General features: G+C 38.5%; 1 protein-coding gene across 1 annotated transcript in view; it reads left to right on the top strand.

The window, feature by feature from the left end:
* Window positions 1-16720, top strand: part of LOC130177673 (polycystic kidney disease protein 1-like 2) — a 35360-nt gene extending 18640 nt beyond the window's left edge. Inside the window, exons 26-36 of the mRNA XM_056389581.1 lie at window positions 308-548; window positions 779-875; window positions 975-1109; window positions 3280-3465; window positions 6367-6697; window positions 8052-8185; window positions 8287-8414; window positions 9830-9990; window positions 10823-11033; window positions 11559-11660; window positions 15383-16720. Of these exons, the coding sequence (XP_056245556.1) occupies window positions 308-548; window positions 779-875; window positions 975-1109; window positions 3280-3465; window positions 6367-6697; window positions 8052-8185; window positions 8287-8414; window positions 9830-9990; window positions 10823-11033; window positions 11559-11660; window positions 15383-15586 (1930 nt within the window). The 3' untranslated portion in view covers window positions 15587-16720. The remainder of the gene's footprint in view (window positions 1-307; window positions 549-778; window positions 876-974; window positions 1110-3279; window positions 3466-6366; window positions 6698-8051; window positions 8186-8286; window positions 8415-9829; window positions 9991-10822; window positions 11034-11558; window positions 11661-15382) is intronic.
* The last annotated feature ends 5988 nt before the right edge of the window (window positions 16721-22708 follow it).

Genomic DNA, 22708 nt, shown 5'->3' with positions numbered 1-22708 from the left:
CTTCTCATGCAACTCTCAGCAAAACAGCAAATAAGCTAAATATCCCAAAATGTTGAATGATTTATTACCCAATAATAGCAAAATCACTAGTTTCACCTTTTTAACATCTTTTATATTATCGTATATATCACTCTATGTATACAGTTCATATCACACATAGAATCTCAAATCTGGTAACGTGAATTTGATGTGTTGGATTTCCATTTAAAAACCATTTAAAATCATATTCATGTGAAATGGATGTAATTGTACTCCAGAGCTGTACTTAAGTACATTGGGTTTTTTTTTTTCTTTGACTCCTTCGCAGATTGAGTCCTGCAGACAGCGCTGATGGTGACGGTGATCAGAAGAAAAGGATGTGCTGTCATGGAGGGCTCCCCTGGTGGTTTATTTTTGTCGGCTGGCTGCTAGTGATCGCTACCAGTGTTGTTTCGGGATATTTCACAATGCTTTACGGTTTAAAATTTGGGAAGGAACGTTCCATAAACTGGTTGGTATCCATGATTGTCTCCTTTTTTCAGAGTACCCTCGTCATTCAACCATTGAAGGTGAGAAGAACTTGTCTTTTTCCTCCTCATTAAGAACCTGGTACATCAGTAGTAGCTCAGGATTTCCAAAAGAATTACTTTTATGTATTATGAATTTCTCATTTTCATAGTTTTCTTACAACAGTAATAATTGCAGTAATGATCAATACTTATTCTCTATGAGCGTGTGCCAAATATTCAATATTTTGGAGTGAAACTGTATTCACTTATGTTCATGCCTCTTATCTCAGGTGCTATGCCTTGCAGCCTTCTTTGCACTTGTAATAAAGAAAGTTGATGAGGAAGATTTTCAAAATGTGGCATTAGCAAGAAATGACTCAAATCAAGGTAAAAAAAAAAAAAAAAAACAATTTCTTGTTCTCAGATTTTGACTTATTGATGATCAAAAATGTTCAGGTTTTATAACAAATGTATTTTCACTCACAGGTGATTTTAAAGACCAGCAAACACTCAGACAGGATAGGAATCTCTATGAGCCGCCTCCTCCTGCAGACATTGAGAGGATGAAGAGGAACAAGATTATGGAGCAGAAAGCCTTTGCCCTCCTCAAAGAGATTTTGAGTGAGCAGAAATATATCTTTCACACATATATTGCACACAGGATTTGCAAGATGACAAGATCAATTGTGATTCAAATGTTTTCCAATGATAGAGTTCAATGAAATGATTCTGTTCCTGGTTTACTGCAAGACACTGTTACTATGCAAACTCATGACCTAAAACATACTATGTTGTGTCAGGTTAACCAGCTCTTTATCCCTGCTCCCTCATTAGACTCTCTCTCTCTCTCTCTCTCTCTCTGTCTATATACGTTAAATAGAAGATTTGCAATATACTGTATTATATAATATAAATATATTTTTTAATCACTTTCAGTCTCTGTGTCCTTGGGTACCGACTGCGCCCTTCCTGTTAAAACAATTCACTCCTCTGTCCTGACATGTTCAGGCACAATATTGATTGCCGGTTTCGACAGCACTAAGAGCCCCATACATAATTACTACAAAACAGAGGTAAATGAGGGTGTATAGCACAAGTAGGCTGTGTTGACAGCTGTATCGATTAAAATAAAAGGGCATCTGTTCTGTCGGTCACATGTGGGATATATATATATCCCACATGTGACATATACGTATATATATATATATATATATATATATATATATATATATATATATATATATATATATATATATATATATACGTATATATATATATATATATATATATATACATATATATATACGTATATATATATATATATATATATATATATATATATATCCCACATGTGACCGACAGAACAGATGCCCTTTTATTTTAATCGATACAGCTGTCAACACAGCCTGCTTGTGCTATACACCCTCATTTACCTCTGTTTTGTAGTAATTATGTATGGGGCTCTTAGTGCTGTCGAAACCGGCAATCAATATTGTGCCTGAACATGTCAGGACAGAGGAGTGAATTGTTTTAACAGGAAGGGCGCAGTCGGTACCCAAGGACACAGAGACTGAAAGTGATTAAAAAATATATTTATATTATATAATACAGTATATTGCAAATCTTCTATTTAACGTCCACAATGTGACCACACGTCTGTGTCCACAAGCAGCTCTCTCTGTCTGCTGCGGCTCTCCCCTCCCTGGCCTGCCTTTCAGCCACAGGTCCATCCAGCTGCCGGAGGACACCCTGAGAACAGAGAGCATCTGTCAGTAATCAGTCAGGACAACTTCCTGTACATCAGAGCACATTACACACAGAGGCCATCTGGCATGTGGCTCCTTGTTGCCATGGCTTGGCAGCAGTGTTTGGCCGTTTTCTCTATTTTCCCCGTGAATCTGCCATGGTGCACTCATAGAAACGCTGAGGGAGATGCATACACAAGATGTCAATCAACACATTCACACCTGATCCTCACCTGAAGCACATAGCGCTGCTGCTGGCTCTGTCGTTTTCCTCTGTAGAGCTACTGCTGGGCCAAAATGAACAAACTAATCTTTTCCACTGGTATTTTTGTGGGTTTGTTACAAATTGCGTTTACACTGGTACATTTTGCCTAAAGGAAACAGCCATATCTTCCTTCCTTGAAGGCCAGCCCTGATTAAATCTTTCACCTTCTCCCTATGCGGCTTTTTTATGTCACCAATTAATTAACTTCCAAGCATATAAATGAAAGCATTACAACTTTAAATAGTGTTACATACTCATTTAATATTGTGACAAAGTTTAGCTTTACGCAGTGCAAGCTTTCCCCTCAGGGCTTACCAGAGCTGTGCACACTGGCTTCTGAGACCGTTCAATGTATGAATGTATGAATCTATATTTGCTATTGACCCAATTTGGCTTGTGCTGATACCAGCTCTCATACATACTCCTTTCCCTTGATACTACCCATACATGCAGTGTGTATGCTGAAGAGACTGTTTTGGGAGCTTCAGGGTTCACCAAATTTGTTCATGTATGAGTCGGACAGCGGTCTCAATGCATGTTAACCTTTTAGCTTAAAAGCCTGTGGATATTACTCCTGATCCCTGCTGCCTGTGGACTTTGTGCGTGGGTGTTCACCTCAATTCCAGATGATCGTAGCATCAACAAAGCTGTCACAGCAAGTAAAGTAAAAACACTTCTGGAGTTCATAAGTTATCAGGTTTACGTAGCTTGCTCTGATCCCCAGCACTGTTATCGCATGCTGAATTTTCATAACTATAAAGTGGCGTGTTGTGTTTTTCAGCCTACTTGGGGTTTATGTGGATGTTGCTGCTGGTGGCGTACAGCCAGAGAGATCCCAATGCTTTCTTCCTAAACCAGCACATCCGGGACAGCTTCAGTGGAGCGATCACAGACAGCATGAGTCTTGGGGACGTGTTCAATTGGACCAACACATCTCTACTCAGTAACCTGTTTGGAGTTTATCCAGGTAAAAACATATCCCTTCTGGAGTGATCAGGCATCATCCTGTTGTTTTAATTCTTGGAAACAAAAAAATTGTGTCAGAGCTGCATATAAAGCTTTTGGGTTTCATCAGTGCTTTTTGATGAACTCTGATGTGGTGTGAATGTTTTCTAATGCAGTCCTGGCAAAAGTTATTCACCACGAAATTTTCATTCTATACATCAGGCCTAGTTGAGGTAAATACAAACCATTTGAATCTCTCCAATTTCAGCCTTGTCATTTGTAAATCCTTACAATAAATAAGCCACTCTTTTTCTATTTGTTCATTCACCATCACAAGGAAAGTGTTATGCCTAGAATTGGTACCATTACACTGATAAATTACCACCTGTTCTGTCTCTCTGCATCTCAATCAGGACAGGGCTCCCTCACACTTGACACTGCTTGGTGCAGTACAACTCTTGACCTCATGTTTTAGAGATAAAGAGGAAAAAAGTTAGATTTTCTTTCCATTTTGATAGATATTTAAGATTGAAACTTAATTTGCACACCAATGTGGTTAGAAACATGTTTTCGAACACAGATTTTCTTCTGTTGTTATGATGCGAAGCCCGAATGATGTATTATATGCACGGAAACATTTTGCCAAAAAAAGTTTGTTCCCTTTTCTTATATCATGAAAGTTTGATAAAGTGTGTTTTTTCGGTTCAGTAAGTGGATGCACACTGCATTATGTCAAAAGAACTTAGAAATATTTTTATGCCTCCAGCCAACAGCAACAGCCAGAGGCATTATCTTTTCAGGCTGTCTGTTGGTCCATTCCATTTTATTTTTTTTATATATATATATTTGTGTGTGTGTGTGTATAAATTTTTCTGTGACATGGAGGGAATTTCTTCTTCAACGTTCACTTTGATGCAAGGATTAACTGATTAGATTTTGGTCGTCAAAGGTCAAGCTCATTGTGACATCATAAAACATGTTTTTGGCCGTAGCTCAAGAATTCATATGTAGTTATGACAAAATACACATAATACCATTCATTAAGTTCCTTAAAAGTCTTCATTACATATATGACAGACATAGATATAAAATGCAACTTGCCTGGTCAGTGGAGACATACAACCACAAGGCAGTAATTCTAGTTTTTCTTTTTTTTTTTCCTCTTTTGTATGACCAAAGTCATCTTTTGCTAAAGATCCTGTTGGTGTGAAAGCTGTTTGAAACCTTGAGTGCTGTCCAGGAAAGCAGGCTTCTCTCTCTTGTGGTGTGGAATTAAATAACAATCAACTCCACAGCTTCACAGCAGCACAATCTCATTTCTTGTTGTGTGTCTTTTTAGTATCACTCATCAGCTTTCAGTTGGATTTTTTTTAAAGTCTTTCAGGTAGGCTACTGTCAGAAGGAGCAATTAACAGGTGCCAGATCATTTTAGTGATCTCTCTGGATAACTGCATATATTTAAGAATACTGCAGCAAGACTACTTAAACCCAGAAAAAATTAATTCAATGCTAAAGTCCCAGTCCTATACTTAGGGTGGACTGAGTTGATGCAATACCAGGTTATCTTTATGGGTAGAAAAGCAGCCAAGACATTGGGTTTTTTTGATCCATAATACTCTTACTCTCTTTGTTGAAATACCCAGTTAGGGCAACCCACACTATTTTCATGTCTCTGGCAGCAGTAACTGTTTTCCAAGACTTAGAAACTCGGCACAACAGCACTGTAACATTTAAGGTTGTTTACCTTTGACGGTTATAACCCTTGTGATGAAGAAAAAACAGGTATGACATTGTTTTAATTATTAGACAGATCGCCAGTGAAGCCTGGAGGTTTAATACTTAGGACTTTGTCTAGCCAATCATTGAATAGCAATACACAGGAGTGGAACCAATTTTAAACAGAGTCATTATTTTGTGTTGTTTGTATTTTATTTATATTTCAAGTAACTTGGTGTGGACTTGTTCTTTAAATTTGTAATTTAGTCTGATTCTGTGGTGAATATTGATCACATGAGTAGATAAAAAGCCAAAACCACCATATTTCACAAATTATTAACGATTTACCAACTATTGATTGTTAATGTGGCCGAATAGTCAGTTTTCTTTATTCATATAGACTGTCAGTGGAAGAAATTGCTCACAAATTGCAGTTATTATTATTATTGTGTTACTTATATATTACTGTTGGGTGCTTTAACAATCTACTCTCACTACTTGCATGTCAATATTTGTTAATGATTGTCCATAATGTGTGTATTCTGTGCAGTTTTGCATGTCTGCAGCGAGGCAGATGCTGTGCAGATTAAGCCTGATTTTAGCATCAGATTGTTTCGCCTGCAACTACTTATGGTATCATTCCTAAATATGGTATCTGATTAATTGCCTGAACAATCCACAATTGGGCTTTTAAATGACTGGACACTCAAAACATTGTCAACCCCTTAATATATATATACAGTTTGTAACTGACAATAAATTTGCGACAGTTTTTAGGTAAAACAGTATAAAAGCAGTGATAATTAACACTAATTCTATGTCAAAACATAAGTCAATCCATTGGTACTGGGTTTAGTTATAAAGTATTAAGTATTACATCACTTTAATGCTGACCCACTTCCTGTGTTCTGATTTTAATCATTTTACCTCAAAATGGCAACCATCAACACTATTAACAACCATCAACACTATTAACAACCATCAACACTATTATTAACACTATTAAAAGCTCAATTGGCATGTAGTTGTGAATATGTAGTACAGAAAGTAAACAGACCCTATTTCAGAAGAATTCTCTGAGTAAAACACCCCTGAATCGGACTGGCCAAAGGGTTTAAATGTGTGACATACAGAGACTGCAACCATAACATTACTTTCATTCTGCACTGACCTGTGATAAATCAAAGAAAGAAATGCTGTGTTCCAGGATTTATCACAGATGGAAACTCCAAGCTGGTGGGTTATGCCCGTCTTCGTCAGCTGAGAGTTCGGAAGAACTCTTGTCAGACTGCAGGCTCCATGCTGCGGTTTGTGCCAGACTGTCAGGTGCCATACTCATGGGAGGGGGAGGACATGGGCTCCTATTACGCCGGCTGGAACCACTCTCTGGGGGGTAATATCTCTACGAGCACCTCCAGCCCCTGGATGTACCAGACACAGGCTCAGCTCAGGGCTCACCCTGTCTGGGGAAAACTGGTGCTCTACAGGGGAGGTGGCTTTGTAGCAGAGCTTGGCCCAGATTTACAAAATGCAAGCAGGTATGCACATTTACATTATTGTGATTGATTATGATTATTCTCAGTAGTCCAAAATTAAATACTTAACTTGCACATATAGTGCATTCAGAAAGTATTCAGACTTCTCTTTTTAGGTGGTCTTATAGACCACCTGTGGAAAATTCAATTTATTGGACATGATTTGGAAAGGCATACACCTGTCTATATAAGGACTCACAGCTGACAATGTATATGAGAGCAAAAGCCAAGCTTTGAGGTGGAAGGAACTGCCTGCAGAGCTCAGAAACGGGATTGTTACGAGGCACAGATCTGGGGGAAGCTACAAAAAAAAAACCTTCCTCATTGAAGGTTCCCAAGAGCACAGTGGCCAGGATTCTTCCTAGAACTGTTGGCCCGGTCAAGCAGAGGAACCTTGGAAAGAGGGGTGACCAAGAACTGGATGGTTACTCTGCCTGTGTTGAGATAGGGAAATGTTCCAGAAGGTCAACTATCACTGCAGCTCTCCACTGATCCGGGCTGTATGGCAGAGTGGTCAGACTGATGTGAAAGTTTACAACAACGAAAAAAAAAAGGAGGACTTTGAGAAACAAGATTCTCTGGTTGATGGATGGATGTTTGGCCTCAATTCTAAATGTCATGTCTGGAGGAAACCAGGTACTGCTAATCACTTGCTCAATGCCATATCCTTAAGGAAAACCTGGACCAGGACCCCAGACTGAGCTGAAGGTTTACCTTCCAACAGGACACTGACCCCAAGCACCTTGAATATCTGACCCTTTTACTGATGTCTTTCCTATAGATTTCCCCCAGATGTTACTACTACAGGTGTGTCTATTGACACACGAGCCAACAAAAGAAATACATGAATTTTACATGAATATACCGTAGTATTTTCGATGTTAATATATTCATGGCTTTGATAAATCTGAGGGTCACTGAACCGTATGAGGCCAAAAAGGCCAAAATTGAATATTTCAATTGCACATACAGACAGGTAACAAACTGAAGGTAAAGCCTGAATAAATGTGTGGAGAAACATAAGGAATTTAGATGCTTCCATACAGTTGCACTGTATGGTACATTCAAGTAATTAGCATCCAATCATGCTCTGTGGCAGGTATCAAAATGCTGAGTAGGCCCAGTTTATTCTGATTTTGTATCAAGAAGGCAAGAGGAAATATTCAATTTTGGCCTTTTCGGCCTCATACGGTTCAGTGACCCTCAGATTTATCAAAGCCATGAATATATTAACATCGAAAATACTACGGTATATTCATGTAAAATTCATGTATTTCTTTTGTTGGACAAGGCTGTACCATTTGGCCACAGGTGTAACATTGGACGGTTAAAATGTTCTTGTGTATTTTATTCACAGCACCATTGAGTATCTGTTCAGGAACACATGGCTGGATATATACACACGGGCATTCATTGTAGAATTCACAGTTTATAATGCAAATGTGAACCTCTTCTGCATCGTCACACTCTTGTTTGAGACCACAGCTGTTGGTAAGGTTGAGTATTATCCAATCATTTTCTGTAGGAAATATAACATAATCATCGCATCAACTGCATGTATTTAAACATAACTGTTCCTATTGATTTTGTAGGAGCATTTCAGTTCCACAGTGAGGTGCAGAGTGTTCGCCTGTACCAATCAACTGGTGGTTTTCACATCTTCGTTATGGCTGCTGAGATCATATACTTGCTTTTCATCCTCTATTATATGTTCCTGCAGGTAAACACCAACATGACTACTATAGAATATGGTCTTAGAGCTATTAATTGCTTGGTTGCTACCGATGCATCAACCGGAGATGAATTCAGACATTTAATGAGACTGCCAGAGGTGTTTTGATGTTTGCTGAGGGCTTCACAAATTCAAGGCTGACCTCAGACATGCAGGCAGGGCTCATTAGTCCGTTCACATGAATCCTGTCACACCAGATTTGAAGGGAGCATGCTGCTGTGGAATACTTTTTGGGTTACTTGATCAATATTTCCCCCAGAACATGCCATTGTTGTGAATGGCAGGAATCAATTTAACAAGATTTATTAATATTAGAGAGACTGATTTGAGGTTAAATAGCTTCTGAAGGTACTGTGTACAAATGTGCATAACTTAACTGAGTGTCAGTTTATTTGTCAGTCCAAAAGCAATTTACAGCTGACTTCAAGCAGCTGCCAGACGCTACAGTATTCATCTCCACACTTAATGTTTCATGCAATCTTTCAGCCAAGTAAATTAAACAGGACACTTGAATTATTTTGATAATTAACATAATTTCATATCTTACATAAGAAAATAAGTATATGATGACATTAACAGTGTGTGTGTTGATGATGATGTTGCTCTGTTTGTGGGGATGTAATTGCATTAGCCTTTGTATTGTGTTATTTCCTTTCCTTACTGCACATTTTTTTTTAGTACAGCACTGAGTCATATCAAAATGACTGTTTTTCTCACTCTCATCAGAGCCATTTTAGTTTATTTTCTTTTGTGTTCACCATTAAGTATAATTTCAGAGACAGGACGGTGCCATTGTGTGTCCTTCCTTGCAGCCCTTAAGACTGTTACTGTGGTACAGGGACACATTAATAAACCCGAGTATTTTAGTCGTGACAAAACATCATGACATCTTGACAAAATGTGATACTGGTGATTTTTTAAGTTCAACTGGAAGTTTGGATATCAATCAGCATTAAGATAATTTCTCATCAGGAGTCACTCATATATACATTGCATATTAAACCACATTGCAGTCAGTGCTAAGCAACTGCAACCACTACGACTTTTTAATTTTCTCCATTAAGATACCCACAAATTAATTAGGGTTATTTAAATACTGAACATGAGACCAACAGAGGTAAAAAAAAAAATAAAAAAAAAACTCTAATGGAAACACCCAGTTTTAATGAAATATGATTAAATTCTGAAAATGATATTACAAATGATCATTTCAACAACAAACAGCAATAACTGGTTTTATTTGTGCAAATCTTTCAAACATGATTTCTGACGAATTACTGACTTAAATCACTGTTTTTCCACCTTTATAAAAAATGAATGGAACAAAACCATGGTCATGCACACAGACTGCCTCCTGTTGTGTTACATATGACACTGGTAATATTCTTTTCTCTTCCTGGAAGGGAAGATTAATGAAGCAACAGCGTTGGGCTTACTTCAGGAGTAAGTGGAACCTCCTGGAGTTGACTATCATCTTATTGAGCTGGAGCGCTGTGGCCGTCTTCATCAAGAGGACCCTGCTTGGAAACCGTGATATGATGTACTACCATAACCACAAAGACCAGTGAGACTAACATTTACTGTGCAAAAGCTTATGCTTTATCTTTAGGTTGTAGGGCATGAAACACACCTGAAACATTGCAGTGGGCGTTAAGATGTGGTTAGGACGTGTTTTCTTTCTAATGCTTGTTAAATACGCCGTATTTGTTCTTATCTCTCCTTCGTTAGTCATTACACTATTCTGTAGTGTGCTTCGATGGTGCTCTTTTTCTTCTGCTTTTGATTGCCACTACATTTATTTAAGCACAATTATGTGGTACTTGTAGCTCCAATTTCCAGTTTTTGCTACTTAATATTTCTACTTCACTACATTTCATTTATTTAACATCTACTGTTAATTTTTACTTTTTAGATTGAGATATTAAAAAAATCATGACAAAGAATTCTGAAAGACTAAACCAGAGGTTCTCAGTCTTTTCGGCATGTGACACCTTGTCACATGTCAGATGTCAGTGAGTTATTAATTCTACCAGAGATACCTTTCCCCATTAAACCTCTCTGATGGTTTCATTTAAATAAACAGTTTGACTCTCAGAGAGGTAAAATTATCCAGGACTTAACAGAAAAAATATCATCGAAACGTAGAAAAAGATTGAGATTTATTTTATGATCATGGGGCTCAACTGCTAAATTGTTAAAACTAGCTCCCCCTCAACCAGCTACAGCAGTAAAATGCTGCATATGTCCAAAATGCTGTGTATGCAAGATCTTATAAGAATTTTGAATGCAGAGCTTTCACTTGCAATGGAGTATTTTGCCGTATTGGTTCTTTTACTTCATAAAGGATCTGAGTAGTTCTTGCATGGCTGTTGACAGCTCACATCTTTACTGTGTAGATTTGCTAGTTTTTACGAGACAGCCGCAGCAGACTGGATGCTTCAGTGTCTGATCGCTTTCCTGGTCCTGCTCGCCACCGTCAAACTGTGGCACCTGCTCAGACTGAACCCCAAGATGAACATGATCACAGCCACATTGCAGCGAGCCTGGAGTGACATATCTGGCTTTCTTTTGATCATTGTGATCTTGTTCATAGCATATTCCATTGTGGTGAGTATCTTGTCCATTTACTGAGATCTACCCCTTTTACAAAGATCACAGTCTTTCTGTTTGTTATTCATTACATGGGAAAGAATAATAGGTCACTGTGATTTTCTGACTTATTGCCAGAACTATATAAAATAATTTCAGACATTTGTAAGATCAACATATTTCTAATACATGTTCCAAGAAATACTTACCTCACAGTAAGTGATTTCACTGAAAGTCAAAAGTCTACAGAATTTACCAGTCCCTTTACTGTGTGTGTTGGAGTTATATTATATTATATTATAGTTATATATTGTACAGACATGGTGATGGTGATCCAGTGGGAAGTGGGAGATATGTTAATTAATTTTAATCTTCTAATTGAATCTTTACAGTACATATTATGTTAAAATAGAAATATAAGTATAAACCTCAGTCCATTATTTTGAAAATTATTTATTTCATCAAAACTGAAAACTTGATGGACAGAAATGAAATGATTATGAAATGATTCACCTGTTGATCTAAGGGTCGTTCTTTTCCCAGTGCAATGTGATTTATGGCTGGAAGCTGTCCTCATACAGAACTTTATCAGATGCCCTCCTCACCATCATCGGCTTGCAGATAGGCATCTTCAACTATGACGAGGTGAGTGAGGTCTTCCCCTATTCACCAAATAAATATTTTGCCATATGAAATACTTAAATATGAGGATACAAGGACAAATCTCCAACCAATATACATGTCCACTAAGTCAGTCATGATCTGACTGATTCACTGTTTGCCAGGTCTTGGACTACAACCTCGTGCTTGGTGGATTAATCTTTGGTTCCTGCATTGTGATCATGACATTTGTGCTGCTCAATCTCCTCATTTCAGTCATCCTCGTGGCATTCCACCAGGAGCAGATATATCACAAGGTAAGATGTAGCATCTGGAGTCAGCATTTTAATGTTTATTGGGTTTTTTCATTTTAACCCAAAAATACAAGTCAAATCTTTTCTTTGTGCTGTTTTTGATACATACCACCCAGATTAAGGTATATACATACAGGACACTGGTGTTAAGATTGTTAAGCAGTAGAATCTAAGACCCAAACACAGAGAGTTGTGAGTCTTTGAAAGGTGGAGCAGGACAGGCAGGGACACAGGAAGTGGGGTCAGGACTGGGTATGGTGTGTGGCAGCTGGTGTAAAAATCTTCAGGAGCAGGAGACAAACAAGAAGCTGAGCGTGACAAACAAACTAGAGAGTCCTGGTGATCCGAGGCACAAAGAAACACAGGGATTGTGTCTGAAATCTTTCACTCATTCACTTCTCCCTACTCACCATCTAGGGAGTTCTATTTAGAGCACTATATAGTGAGCTCATCGGTAAAATGAAAAGAAGAAGAAAAAAAAAACACTTTTAGACACTATGTGGTTCATTTTCTCTGAACCATTTTTCTTTTTTTCTTGATGTTTATACATTAATTTATACTTATTAATACTCCTGTGCTTTTTGAAAATCATGCTGCTTTCCCAAGGGGTTTGGGGTTTCCAGAGAGTCCTATCTGCAAAAACAGGGTTCATTAAATCATTTGAATTATGCAGTAACATTAATTATATTCTAAAAAGCTAGGGCTCCTAGTTTACAGTCTACCCTTAAAACTACATAAAGTATTTCTGGTCTCCTTCAAAAGTGTGCACTAACAACTATTTCATTCAATTATTAATACGGACAATTATTAATACCTTCTTGGGTGCAAAGAATAGAATCAAGGAAGATAAATGGTAGTGGAGAAAAGTTCAACAAGCAACATTCATGATACTAGTTTGCTAAACTTGCTATATTAATCATATCATGTTGCAGACCATTTCCCCTCTGTTAAGATACAACCAGCTCTCTTTACCTGCTTGATGAGATTACACTAGGTGGACAGCAGCAGCCTGTGATGTACAAACAGTGGTCATGCCATATCAAGCCATAGGCTAATGTAGCTACTGCTGTTAGAATGACTGGAAAACAATGGTACTGCAACTTTCCCAGGTGTCATGTAAGAAAAGGGACTAAAAATTATGCTAATGCAATAATAATAATAATAATAATAATAACATGCAAATTAATTAGGTTGTTACAAGAGCAGCAGCAGCAGTACTTATATTTAATGACATCCACTCGAGGTGCTATGTAGAGCTGCAAAGCTGTCAAGTTTTCAGTATAGTATAAATTAAATTCAGTCTTATCATAATAGAGTGAAATATATACTTTAATGAAAGAAATTACAAAATAATTTGAATTCAGACTTACCTTGCAACAGTGTGACTGTATTTTCTATCTTAGAGAAAGTATGAAGAACAGTATGTAGCCAATACACACCACCCAGCCAGCTGGCAGTTGTCGAGCCTGCTGAAAGGCTCGGGGTCCGTGATGGTGGGTGGTGATGACATATTTGTATACATTATTTAATAGTGGTTAGGGAAAAATTCTTATCATCGGTGGTGAAGAAAGAAGGCTGGCATCCAAGATGTCTTATGCTGAGGATGTTTATTGATGCTTGATCAAGGAGAAAGGAGGAATCATCAATACAGGCTTCTGTGCATGATGTCACCTCAATTCTGAAGCAAGAACCTCTGTGGTTATTTTTATACATTTAGAAAGATTACTATAAATGGCTTACACTCCATAATTGGTCAAATATCTAAAAGAAGAAGGAGAAGAGGGATGTGTGAATACACTATTGGTCCATTGAGCATAAACAAGGAAGCATGATCTACACACACCCAGGTGCTGATTCTCAGAGCACCCAGCCACTTGTTACTGACCATCCAAGGTCTGCTGTTATCAACCATGGCTCCAGCAGTATCAGCAGCAAACCACATCTGCGTCTGGAGGAGCCGCCTGAGCGTCTCAAGACCCATAAGATTTAATGCAGTAGCGGCACAGTGGCACAGATACCTGAGGCCTCACACTGACTTTTCACCCTGAGTCAATCACTCATTAGGTGAACAAGAGAAAGCTGGAGATTCCTCATAGTTTTCCTGCTTTATGGAGTCAAAGCATTTCGACTTGTCACACTGAGAAAAGCACAGGTGTTACTAAAAACATGAACAGTGGCTCTGTTCTATTCAAGTGTGCCAGCGGGTGGAGACCATTATTATAGTGAGAATTTAATTATTTACAGCTGTGCTTTTCCTACTATGACACATCAAGGTGCACCGGCAGAGTGGCAGAGCGATGTGTTGCTGTACATGGGGGCCAACAGAAAAAACGTGTTTTAGACACTTTTAAAAATACCCACCGAAACAATCCAATATCCGATTAAATGTACGCTTCATGTAGAATATTTCAAGTGTACCTATGGACCGCACTGTATTACGCCCCAGGTCAGCCGAGTAAAATCGGAAAGCAGCGTAATACATTGCACTCCGTAGGTGCGCCAGTGCGTAGGAATACGGTAGTTCAGCAGTTTGAAAATGTAGTGCAAAAGGAAAGTGCTGTTTTCACGGGAAGATAAACCGCTTGAAATATTCTACATGAAGCATCCATTGAAACGGATATTGGATTATTTCGGTGGGCGTTTATAAGTCTCTAATTCTCTAAAACACATTTTTCTGGTGGCCCCGTGCACAGCAACACATTGCTCTGCCACCTTGCCATGTGCTGCTGGTCAGCTTTCCTAACTGGGAGCACTCTGATTAGAATCTACTGCAAGTGATGTACCGACTATATATGACTATATATAACTCACACAACCCTACACCAAAAAAGCAAAACTATCCCTTTAAAGAGTAGTGAGTTTGGTGATGTCATGTATTCTGTAATCAGGGGCAGTCATGGTGCAGTTTAGCTGTTAAAGGTATAAAAGAATAATAATAATCAATAACTGCAGTCTTGGATGTTCCCGTTGGTATTGTTTTGTCCTCAATCTTATTTCTCAGTAATGACCATTAATATCTTCTGTGTTTACACAGTGTGGCTTTCAGCACAGCTTTCTTTTGATGCTATCTAAGGCATTGAGCACATTATCCACAGCCAAAGTTTGACTCTCACTCTTCAATCCCAGCATGAAAAAAAATAAACACATTTTTTTTTTTTTTTACGAAAGCCATGGTACACCTGCAAAATGTCACTGTAATAGATAGACCAAAATTGTGTCATTGTTATTCTCTGTGGGGTATTTTGTGTAACCGCGAGAACTGAATTGCACTCCCAGTTTGATATGTCTCTATTTCACACAGCCTCAAAGACAAGAAATGGGTACAAACTGAGATCAAGGCTTACAAGCACTCGCTACATGATATGTTGATGGCACTGAGTAGTGTCAAGAGCTTCTCTTCAGTATTCCTTGTTACTCAAAAAATGATTTTGTCATGTCTCCTCTCTTACCAAGCCATCGGAGGAGGAGGAGATTGTCGCCCTGATGCTGAAGAAACTTTGCAGTCTTTTTGGGATCAGATATAAAGATATTAAAGACTCCCAGGGGGCTGACATGAATGGCAGCAGTGGTTTGACCCTTAATAACAGCAGAATCATCCCCAGGAATTCAATTGATGTCAGTATTTTTCACACATCTGACAACTCACCAAACCCTTAATGACATAACTTGCACTATATATCCACATGCTAATTTGTTCATTATTTTTGGCTTGTTCCTCACTGGGAGGCCAGAGCCTTGGTGTGATGCTTTGCGAGCATGGTGTGGTAGTTAATTATCACATACACAATTAAACTGCTGTTTGTTGGTGTGAATAAGATATTGATTTAGAGAGCATGAAGATAAAGTTAACACACTTTGCTTTGCATACATCGAGTTTCTTGACACAAACACAATGCATATAAATGAATAAGAACTCTAAGAGTAGAAAAATTAAGAAACTGTATGGACAGAAATTGTTTGAATACTCAAAACTTTGAATAATCACTATGAACAATAAATCTTACAAATTAATATGAATTTGAAGCATCTTTCACCTTGTAAAATAAAAACATGACATCAGTAAATATACACACCTATAAGCTTGTTTTAATGCATGTTGTTCATTGCGTTATGTATTAGTTTGTTTTATTATATTTGCGTTTGTGAGCATTGTTTAAATTAATGTTTTTGGTCCATTAAAGCCCACTATGGCAAAATAGCTTCATTTCTATTCTTTTTAGTTACCAGTACTATGATGATGGTAAAAAAAGTTTAAAAACAGCTACTAGAAAATGGTGCATCCATGTTACAGTGCAGCCAAACAAATGTTTTAATTTATCTTTGCTCATCATGTCACTAATAATCACACCCATGATCTGATTTCATGCTGCATAGAGCATGAGTAGTTTTCCACACGACAGCAGGGCACAGTAAAATTGGTTACCTTGGTCAGAAGTTTGAAGTGTGCAACTCTTCGTCCAACAGCTGATAAATAATAAATAGCTGCATCTTGTACTTTTTCTGCCTTGCAAAACAACAAATGATCCACGGACAAAAAAAAAGCCAAAATGTATTCCTGTCATGTTATGCCTTTTCATTTTTGATGATCAACTGTGATGTGGCTGCTTCACAATAAAAGCCACCCCCCCACCCCACCCATGTTTTGCCAGTTGAACACTTTTAATTTGAAGCAGTGGCAAAACAATGTACCGTGTCCACAAAGTGTAAAGAGAGTGAACAGTAAGCTGTGAGGCTGAGATCGATAAAATTGCACTGGATTATGTGAAGGCATTGTTTTTCTGTGACTCCACTACTGACAATAAAAACTGCCGTATAAAGAGATAATTACTGAATACATTTAATGGCCACTACAGAAAAAAATTCCGACTAAGTAGGCTTTGGTTTCATCATAATCTTAAGGATTACATTGTTAATATCGAAGCATATTTTGTGTATTTTTAAGTAATTAATAATTCATAAATGTCAGATACAGTACGGTATGTAACAAACATATAGGCGTAAGTGACTGCCTGTTACAGAATGATTGATGTTACAGTCCAGATGCTAATTTTGTCTTTTTTTTCCATCAGTCCATCTCTGAATGTCTCTGATGTTTGATATACACTGTATCTCCAAAATTATGTGCACATCGCAACATGACAGTTATCTCAGGGATTTGCTTTTACTCAGCCACAAGAGCACTGCTGAGGTGAGGTCAGGCACACATACTTATATTCATATTGGAGATGTTGAATGGGGCTGATTGAGGTCGGTGCTCTGTGCCTTCCAGTTCCTCTACTTAAAACACTGAAAACTCCCAAAATTGCTGCCACAGAGTAAAAATGTAGCCTACTTGTGTGCTGTCGCATATAATAAGATACATCAAGTACAGTTATTGTAAGAGTGGCCCTAAGGTTTCCCCTAACCATAAAAAAGCTCTGGGCCATTTTTCTTTCTTGATTGGTTATACCACCATTTCTGAAACTTTTTCAGACGAAGGACCATTTAACCATTAAAATAAAACTCACTCCCACTTCAGTAATATCGTGGTGAGCCTGCATGGAAAAATATCAGCTGGGACAGAGTTTTAATTATTGACAACCCCTGCACCTTGCACACTGCAAGATAACAAGTGGTGATATTTATGTAGCATCAAAATTAAAGAGTCTCAAGTCTCAGTCATGGTGACTACGTTATAGTAAAACTTTACACTTATCTGTTGCATCCATTATGTTGGAGGTTTCATTTGATTTTCTTTTAATTGACACGGCCTTAAGCCACCAGTCCATGATGTTGTCTGTTGTCCATGTTTGATAGTAAATAGGCTGATAACTGATTAAATTTAGCACTGTCCCAGGGCTAGGCTAACCATGAGCTTCATCCACTTTTCCTCTCAAATGTCATGCTCATGATTTTTTTATGTAAATCGTAAAACATAAACTCTAAACTAGTGTAGCTACGCGGGTAGGCAGTGTCGCGAAGCGGTCGGTTACGTAGCTGTAAGTTCAACAACCAATTCAAGTAATAATGTTTGAAATTATATATGAGTTGATTTAATATTGAAAACAACACATATACACTACTCGCTAGTTGGCTGTGTGGTAACTGGCATAATTTTTTTTTTTTTTTTTTAAGTTACAATTTTTTCAGGTGTTTTTGCCTTTATTCAAGCTTGAGTGAGAGAGAGACAGGAAAGTGGGGGGAGAGAGAGGCTATGACATGCTGCAAAAGGCTTTGGGTCAGACTTAAACCTGAGCCGCTGCGGTAAAGGACTAAGCCTAAATGGCATGAAGTTTACCAGGTGAGCCTGGGGCCCCGAATTCGCAGAGAGTTTTAGAAACATTAAATTTCAAACATGATATTTAAACAAATTTACTTGCGGACCACCAGGGGTCGCTTGTGGACCACTGGTGATCTGTGAATCACTCTTTGAGAAAGGCTGGGTAATACACATTGTACAAATATAGTTGTATAACAAATGAAAAAGAGAGCTATATCTATCATACAGGTGGATACGTGGAGTATACAAACAGTGTCCTATCAAGCCTTCGTTGTCACAGTTACAAAAATAAGTTTATGGAGTGGTCAAGGTTTGTTAGGAAAATAAGTACTTCATTAAGTGTATAGGATCTTTGTCGTCATGGTTACAATAATAAAAATGCAGTTAAGGTTTTGAAGGTCTCCGGTGTCAAAGTCCTGTGTTTTGGAAACTCATCCATCCACGATAACATCCACCTCCACCTAAACTTTGTCAATTATAATAATTACAATATGTGTCCATACATTTGGAGATAAATTCTCCGTGTTTTATGTCGTTGATTGAGTCTACAGTCTCTGTAACTATATGACATTCACCTCTCATGAGCAGTGAGCAGAGGAGTTAACAGACATAAAAGGTCACATTTGTCAGTCACCCAACAGACAGTGACAGTAGCTTCGCGGCTCTTTTCATATTTGTTGCTGTGGCGCAGCAGAGGCAGGAACACTGTGACAGCAGCTGAAAGTGGACTGATACCATGAAAGCTCCAGAAATGACACGAGCCGCATGAGGCTGTCATCATCCTCAGTGGAGGTCTTCAGTCCAATAATATGTTTGACACCAAGGAAAGGCAGAGACTGTTCTGACTCCCTCTGCTACTACTGCTAAATATTCTGGCCCCTCTCCTCTTCCAACAACTTATCTTCCTCCTCTTCCTCCACTCTCTCCCAACACTTTTATTCAACGGAGCGTGTGGAGTGTACATGGCTGCATGACTCCTCCTGTTATAAGGAAAACACACAATGTGTAGTTGAAAACTATTAAGCAAGGGGACTATTTTGATTTTCTCTTATCGAGGTTATCGAGATTATTGTAACACATCTCTCAAACATTGCTACTAAATATGTTTATAATTTGATTAACCAATGTAGTTGCTGCCTGGATTTTGTTAATTCGCAATATTGCTTTCTAATGCAACAGTGTCTGACATTATCAAACTGAACAGACGTGACGGGGGAGGATGAGGGTGAAAAGCGCATGACTTTAAAACCAGAAAAAGAGGATGTACTATATGTCCAACATGTTGTTAACCTTGGGCTGTTAAATGCTTTGATCAAGGTCAATGCTGACTTTTGCTTCCAGTCAGTATTGACATTTTGAGAATTTCATCAAACTTGTATGAGTGCCAGCTGCTCAGATTGAAAGTTATACAACTTTGTTCAGTAATCGCACTTTAGTACAGAACAGTTTGTGAGCATCTTGCGTCTTTTCCTGGCCTTGGCGGCGAGACGGTTGCAGTTGGCATGGGAACAGTGCAGAGGTAATAAGTGCTTTGTTTGGCTATGAAAGACAAACATAAGAACAACATCCTCTGAGTCACAATGTAGGAGGTGAATATGAAGATTAAAGTAATTGGATTAAAAATAATACTGAGTACTAAGCTACCACAGTAAAAAAAAATTAGTGGAAGCTGTTAACAGTGAGGACTTTATAAACCTGCTTAGTGATTTCAAACTCCACAAATGAAATACCACTCCTCTCAAGTCTCAAGAAATAGTCTCTAGGGCCGCTGCAATTAGTCGCCTTAATCAATGACGTCAATGCTGAAAATGCGTCGACATCAATATTTTAGATCAAAGCATAGTTTCCCATAAATTGATTCATTTGTGGCAGCATCACAATATCAACATAAACAGTGACTGCCAGATATTGTTGGTCCATTCTATTATTTATGTTTGCGCTGCCTGATGTGGGGCTGCATATTCAGTGCACACACAGAGAGAGATAGCAGAAATGGTGGACACAGGAACAGGTAAGGTCAAGCTAACTCGAAGATTACTTCAGTTAATGACAACCATTGCTGAACTTTGTGTTACTGTAAGTGCAATAAAAAGTAAAGGGCCAAGAATCACTATATCAAACCATGTGTTCAACAACATATAGCACTGACCAATTGTTTTGTCCACAGTCTCACAGCATGTTCTACACAACCACAGCGCTGGTTAAGCTAACAACGAAAACTAAAGCTGTCTGCATGTCATCTAACTGATTATCTTAGTTTACCACTATCAGGTCTATGCTCTGCCTCACGAGCTGGACACCATATACATGTTGGACCTTCAATTGTCTATCAATTTATTGGCTATTATAAATGAAGAAAGTGTGTGTGGGGGTGTGTCCAAGTGGATACAGACAAAGGCAAGATGGCCGATTCGAAATGGTCGCTGTGACCACATGGCCTGAACAAGGAAGACAACTACTCAAAATGGCCACTAAGATCACCACATTACAACAACAAAACATTAACCAATGTTGGGTCTATAGACACGGGGCACCATATGTTGGACCTTCACTCTGTTGAAAAGCAGAGTGAGGGAGGGTGTTGCAGTCTGCCTGCTGTGGACAGGCCTGCAGAAACACTGTTGTTCCAGGTTGCCTTATGCTGACCTGGTGCTGGGAGCTTTGTGGCTCCTTGAAGAGCCGAGACGGGAGAAGGAGCTGCTGCTCCTGAGCCAGCCAAGAAGAGAAGAGAAAGAAAATAGAAAAGGAGATCTGGTTTTATCTGGTGATATCCTGGGGGGGTCACATGTCACACACTGACCAATACTGACTGGTCAGTGAGGTCCGTGGGGGAGGGTCGTCCCGAGGTGTGAACAGTGAAGAACTGTAGGGAAGTGAGTTCTATTATCTATAGAGCCAAGGGTATGTGGTACTGAGTCCCAACACCACAAATCTTAAAATGTGAAATGAAAAATGGCTGAGACAAACCAGCCCCTCCTCTCTCTGCACCAGCGGTACCTGCAGGTGGAGAATCACATCATCAGCAGGGTGTAGGATTGATACAGACCGATGCCTGTGTCTCTCGGAACAGTATTTAGTTGTATTCAAGATACAAATAAATTCTAATCCTGTTCTGAATGTTTTCTTTTTTTAAAGTGATAATAAAATGGAATGGTAAAGAACCAGTAATAGTATGAGCAGGACCAAGGATCCTGACGATACCCATCCTTACAGCTGGTTAGTGGCTGAGTTTGGGAGGATGAGCAAATCACAGTTATAATCCCTTATATATATATTATATAATCCCGACTATAAATCTTTTCGTGTTATTTTGTGGTTATTAATTTTAATGGCGCACAGTGCGATCACCTACAAAAATGTGAAAGATTTGCCTATTCATCAGTAGGGAGAGCAATTTAATATGTTATTTGTCCTTGTAGCTCCTGAATACACTCATAAAGCCACAAAGCCGCCTACCTGAGAATTTCCATTGAGTAATTGTTTGAGCAAATGCTTAGGCAAGAATCTGCGCTTATTCTTCGTTCACTGACTGTGACAGTGTGTCGTTTTTTGGAGAAGTAATCATTTAGATTAATTGACTAATCGGTAAATTAGATAGATAGGAAAAATTGTTTTTGGCAGCCCTGCAAGTCTCAGCAACTGCTGCATCAAAATGAGACTAAAGATAAGAAAACATTTATTTGGAAGATATTTGTGAAATCTCAGACCTGCTTTACTGATCACATCACATGACATTTCTTATCTCAAACTCTGAAGGTACATAAACTGATCTCAGATGAGGTGTAGTTGTCAAGCCCAGGGGTGGCAGGAGGACCTACATGCAGACACAGAGGAGGCAGGCAGGAACAGTCAGACATTATTCAGAGTTATTTCTGAGCACAACCTCATTCATTAATGTTTATCTTATAATAGTGCAAATCATTTTCCCTGTTAAAATTATTCATAAAAACGGAAAAAGAAGAAATAAGAAAATCATACATCTAGTTCTGAAAATCACACTAGAAATAACATTAACACAACCTTTATGATTGACCCTGTACTCTGCGGTAATGGCTTTAAAAGTAGACAACTTGCTGGGAATTTGAATGTGATTTGACTCTTGAGTGTCAACATATTTTTAAGATAATACAGATTCAAAATACCAACCTTTCTATTTCTGGTGCTTAAGACAAAGTCAGCGCAGGCAGCAATTTATTTGTCAAATTCACTCAGAAGAACTGCCCTGATAGCAAAAATCATATGCGCAGTACCTATATTTTTCTATGACCCAACGTGTAGCAGGTAGTGGGAGATCCCTTCCAGGTCACTATGGGGTTTAGTCACGCCTACTTCCTGTTTTTAATTGTTTGGGGAAGGCTATATATTTACCCTGATGCTGCTGCGCTCTCTCTCTCTGCTGCTTGGTGAGCCTGTAGAGCGCTGTCTCTGCTCCACGTTTGTTCTGTTGGTTATTTTGTTAAACAAAACCCAATAACTAAACTGTCTGTTTAGTTAGCTGTTTTACTTAGTTTTGTTGTTTG

The sequence above is a fragment of the Seriola aureovittata genome, chromosome 11, assembly GCF_021018895.1.
Source record: "Seriola aureovittata isolate HTS-2021-v1 ecotype China chromosome 11, ASM2101889v1, whole genome shotgun sequence".
Lineage (NCBI taxonomy): Eukaryota > Metazoa > Chordata > Actinopteri > Carangiformes > Carangidae > Seriola > Seriola aureovittata.
This window is presented reverse-complemented; position numbering and strand designations above follow the sequence as displayed.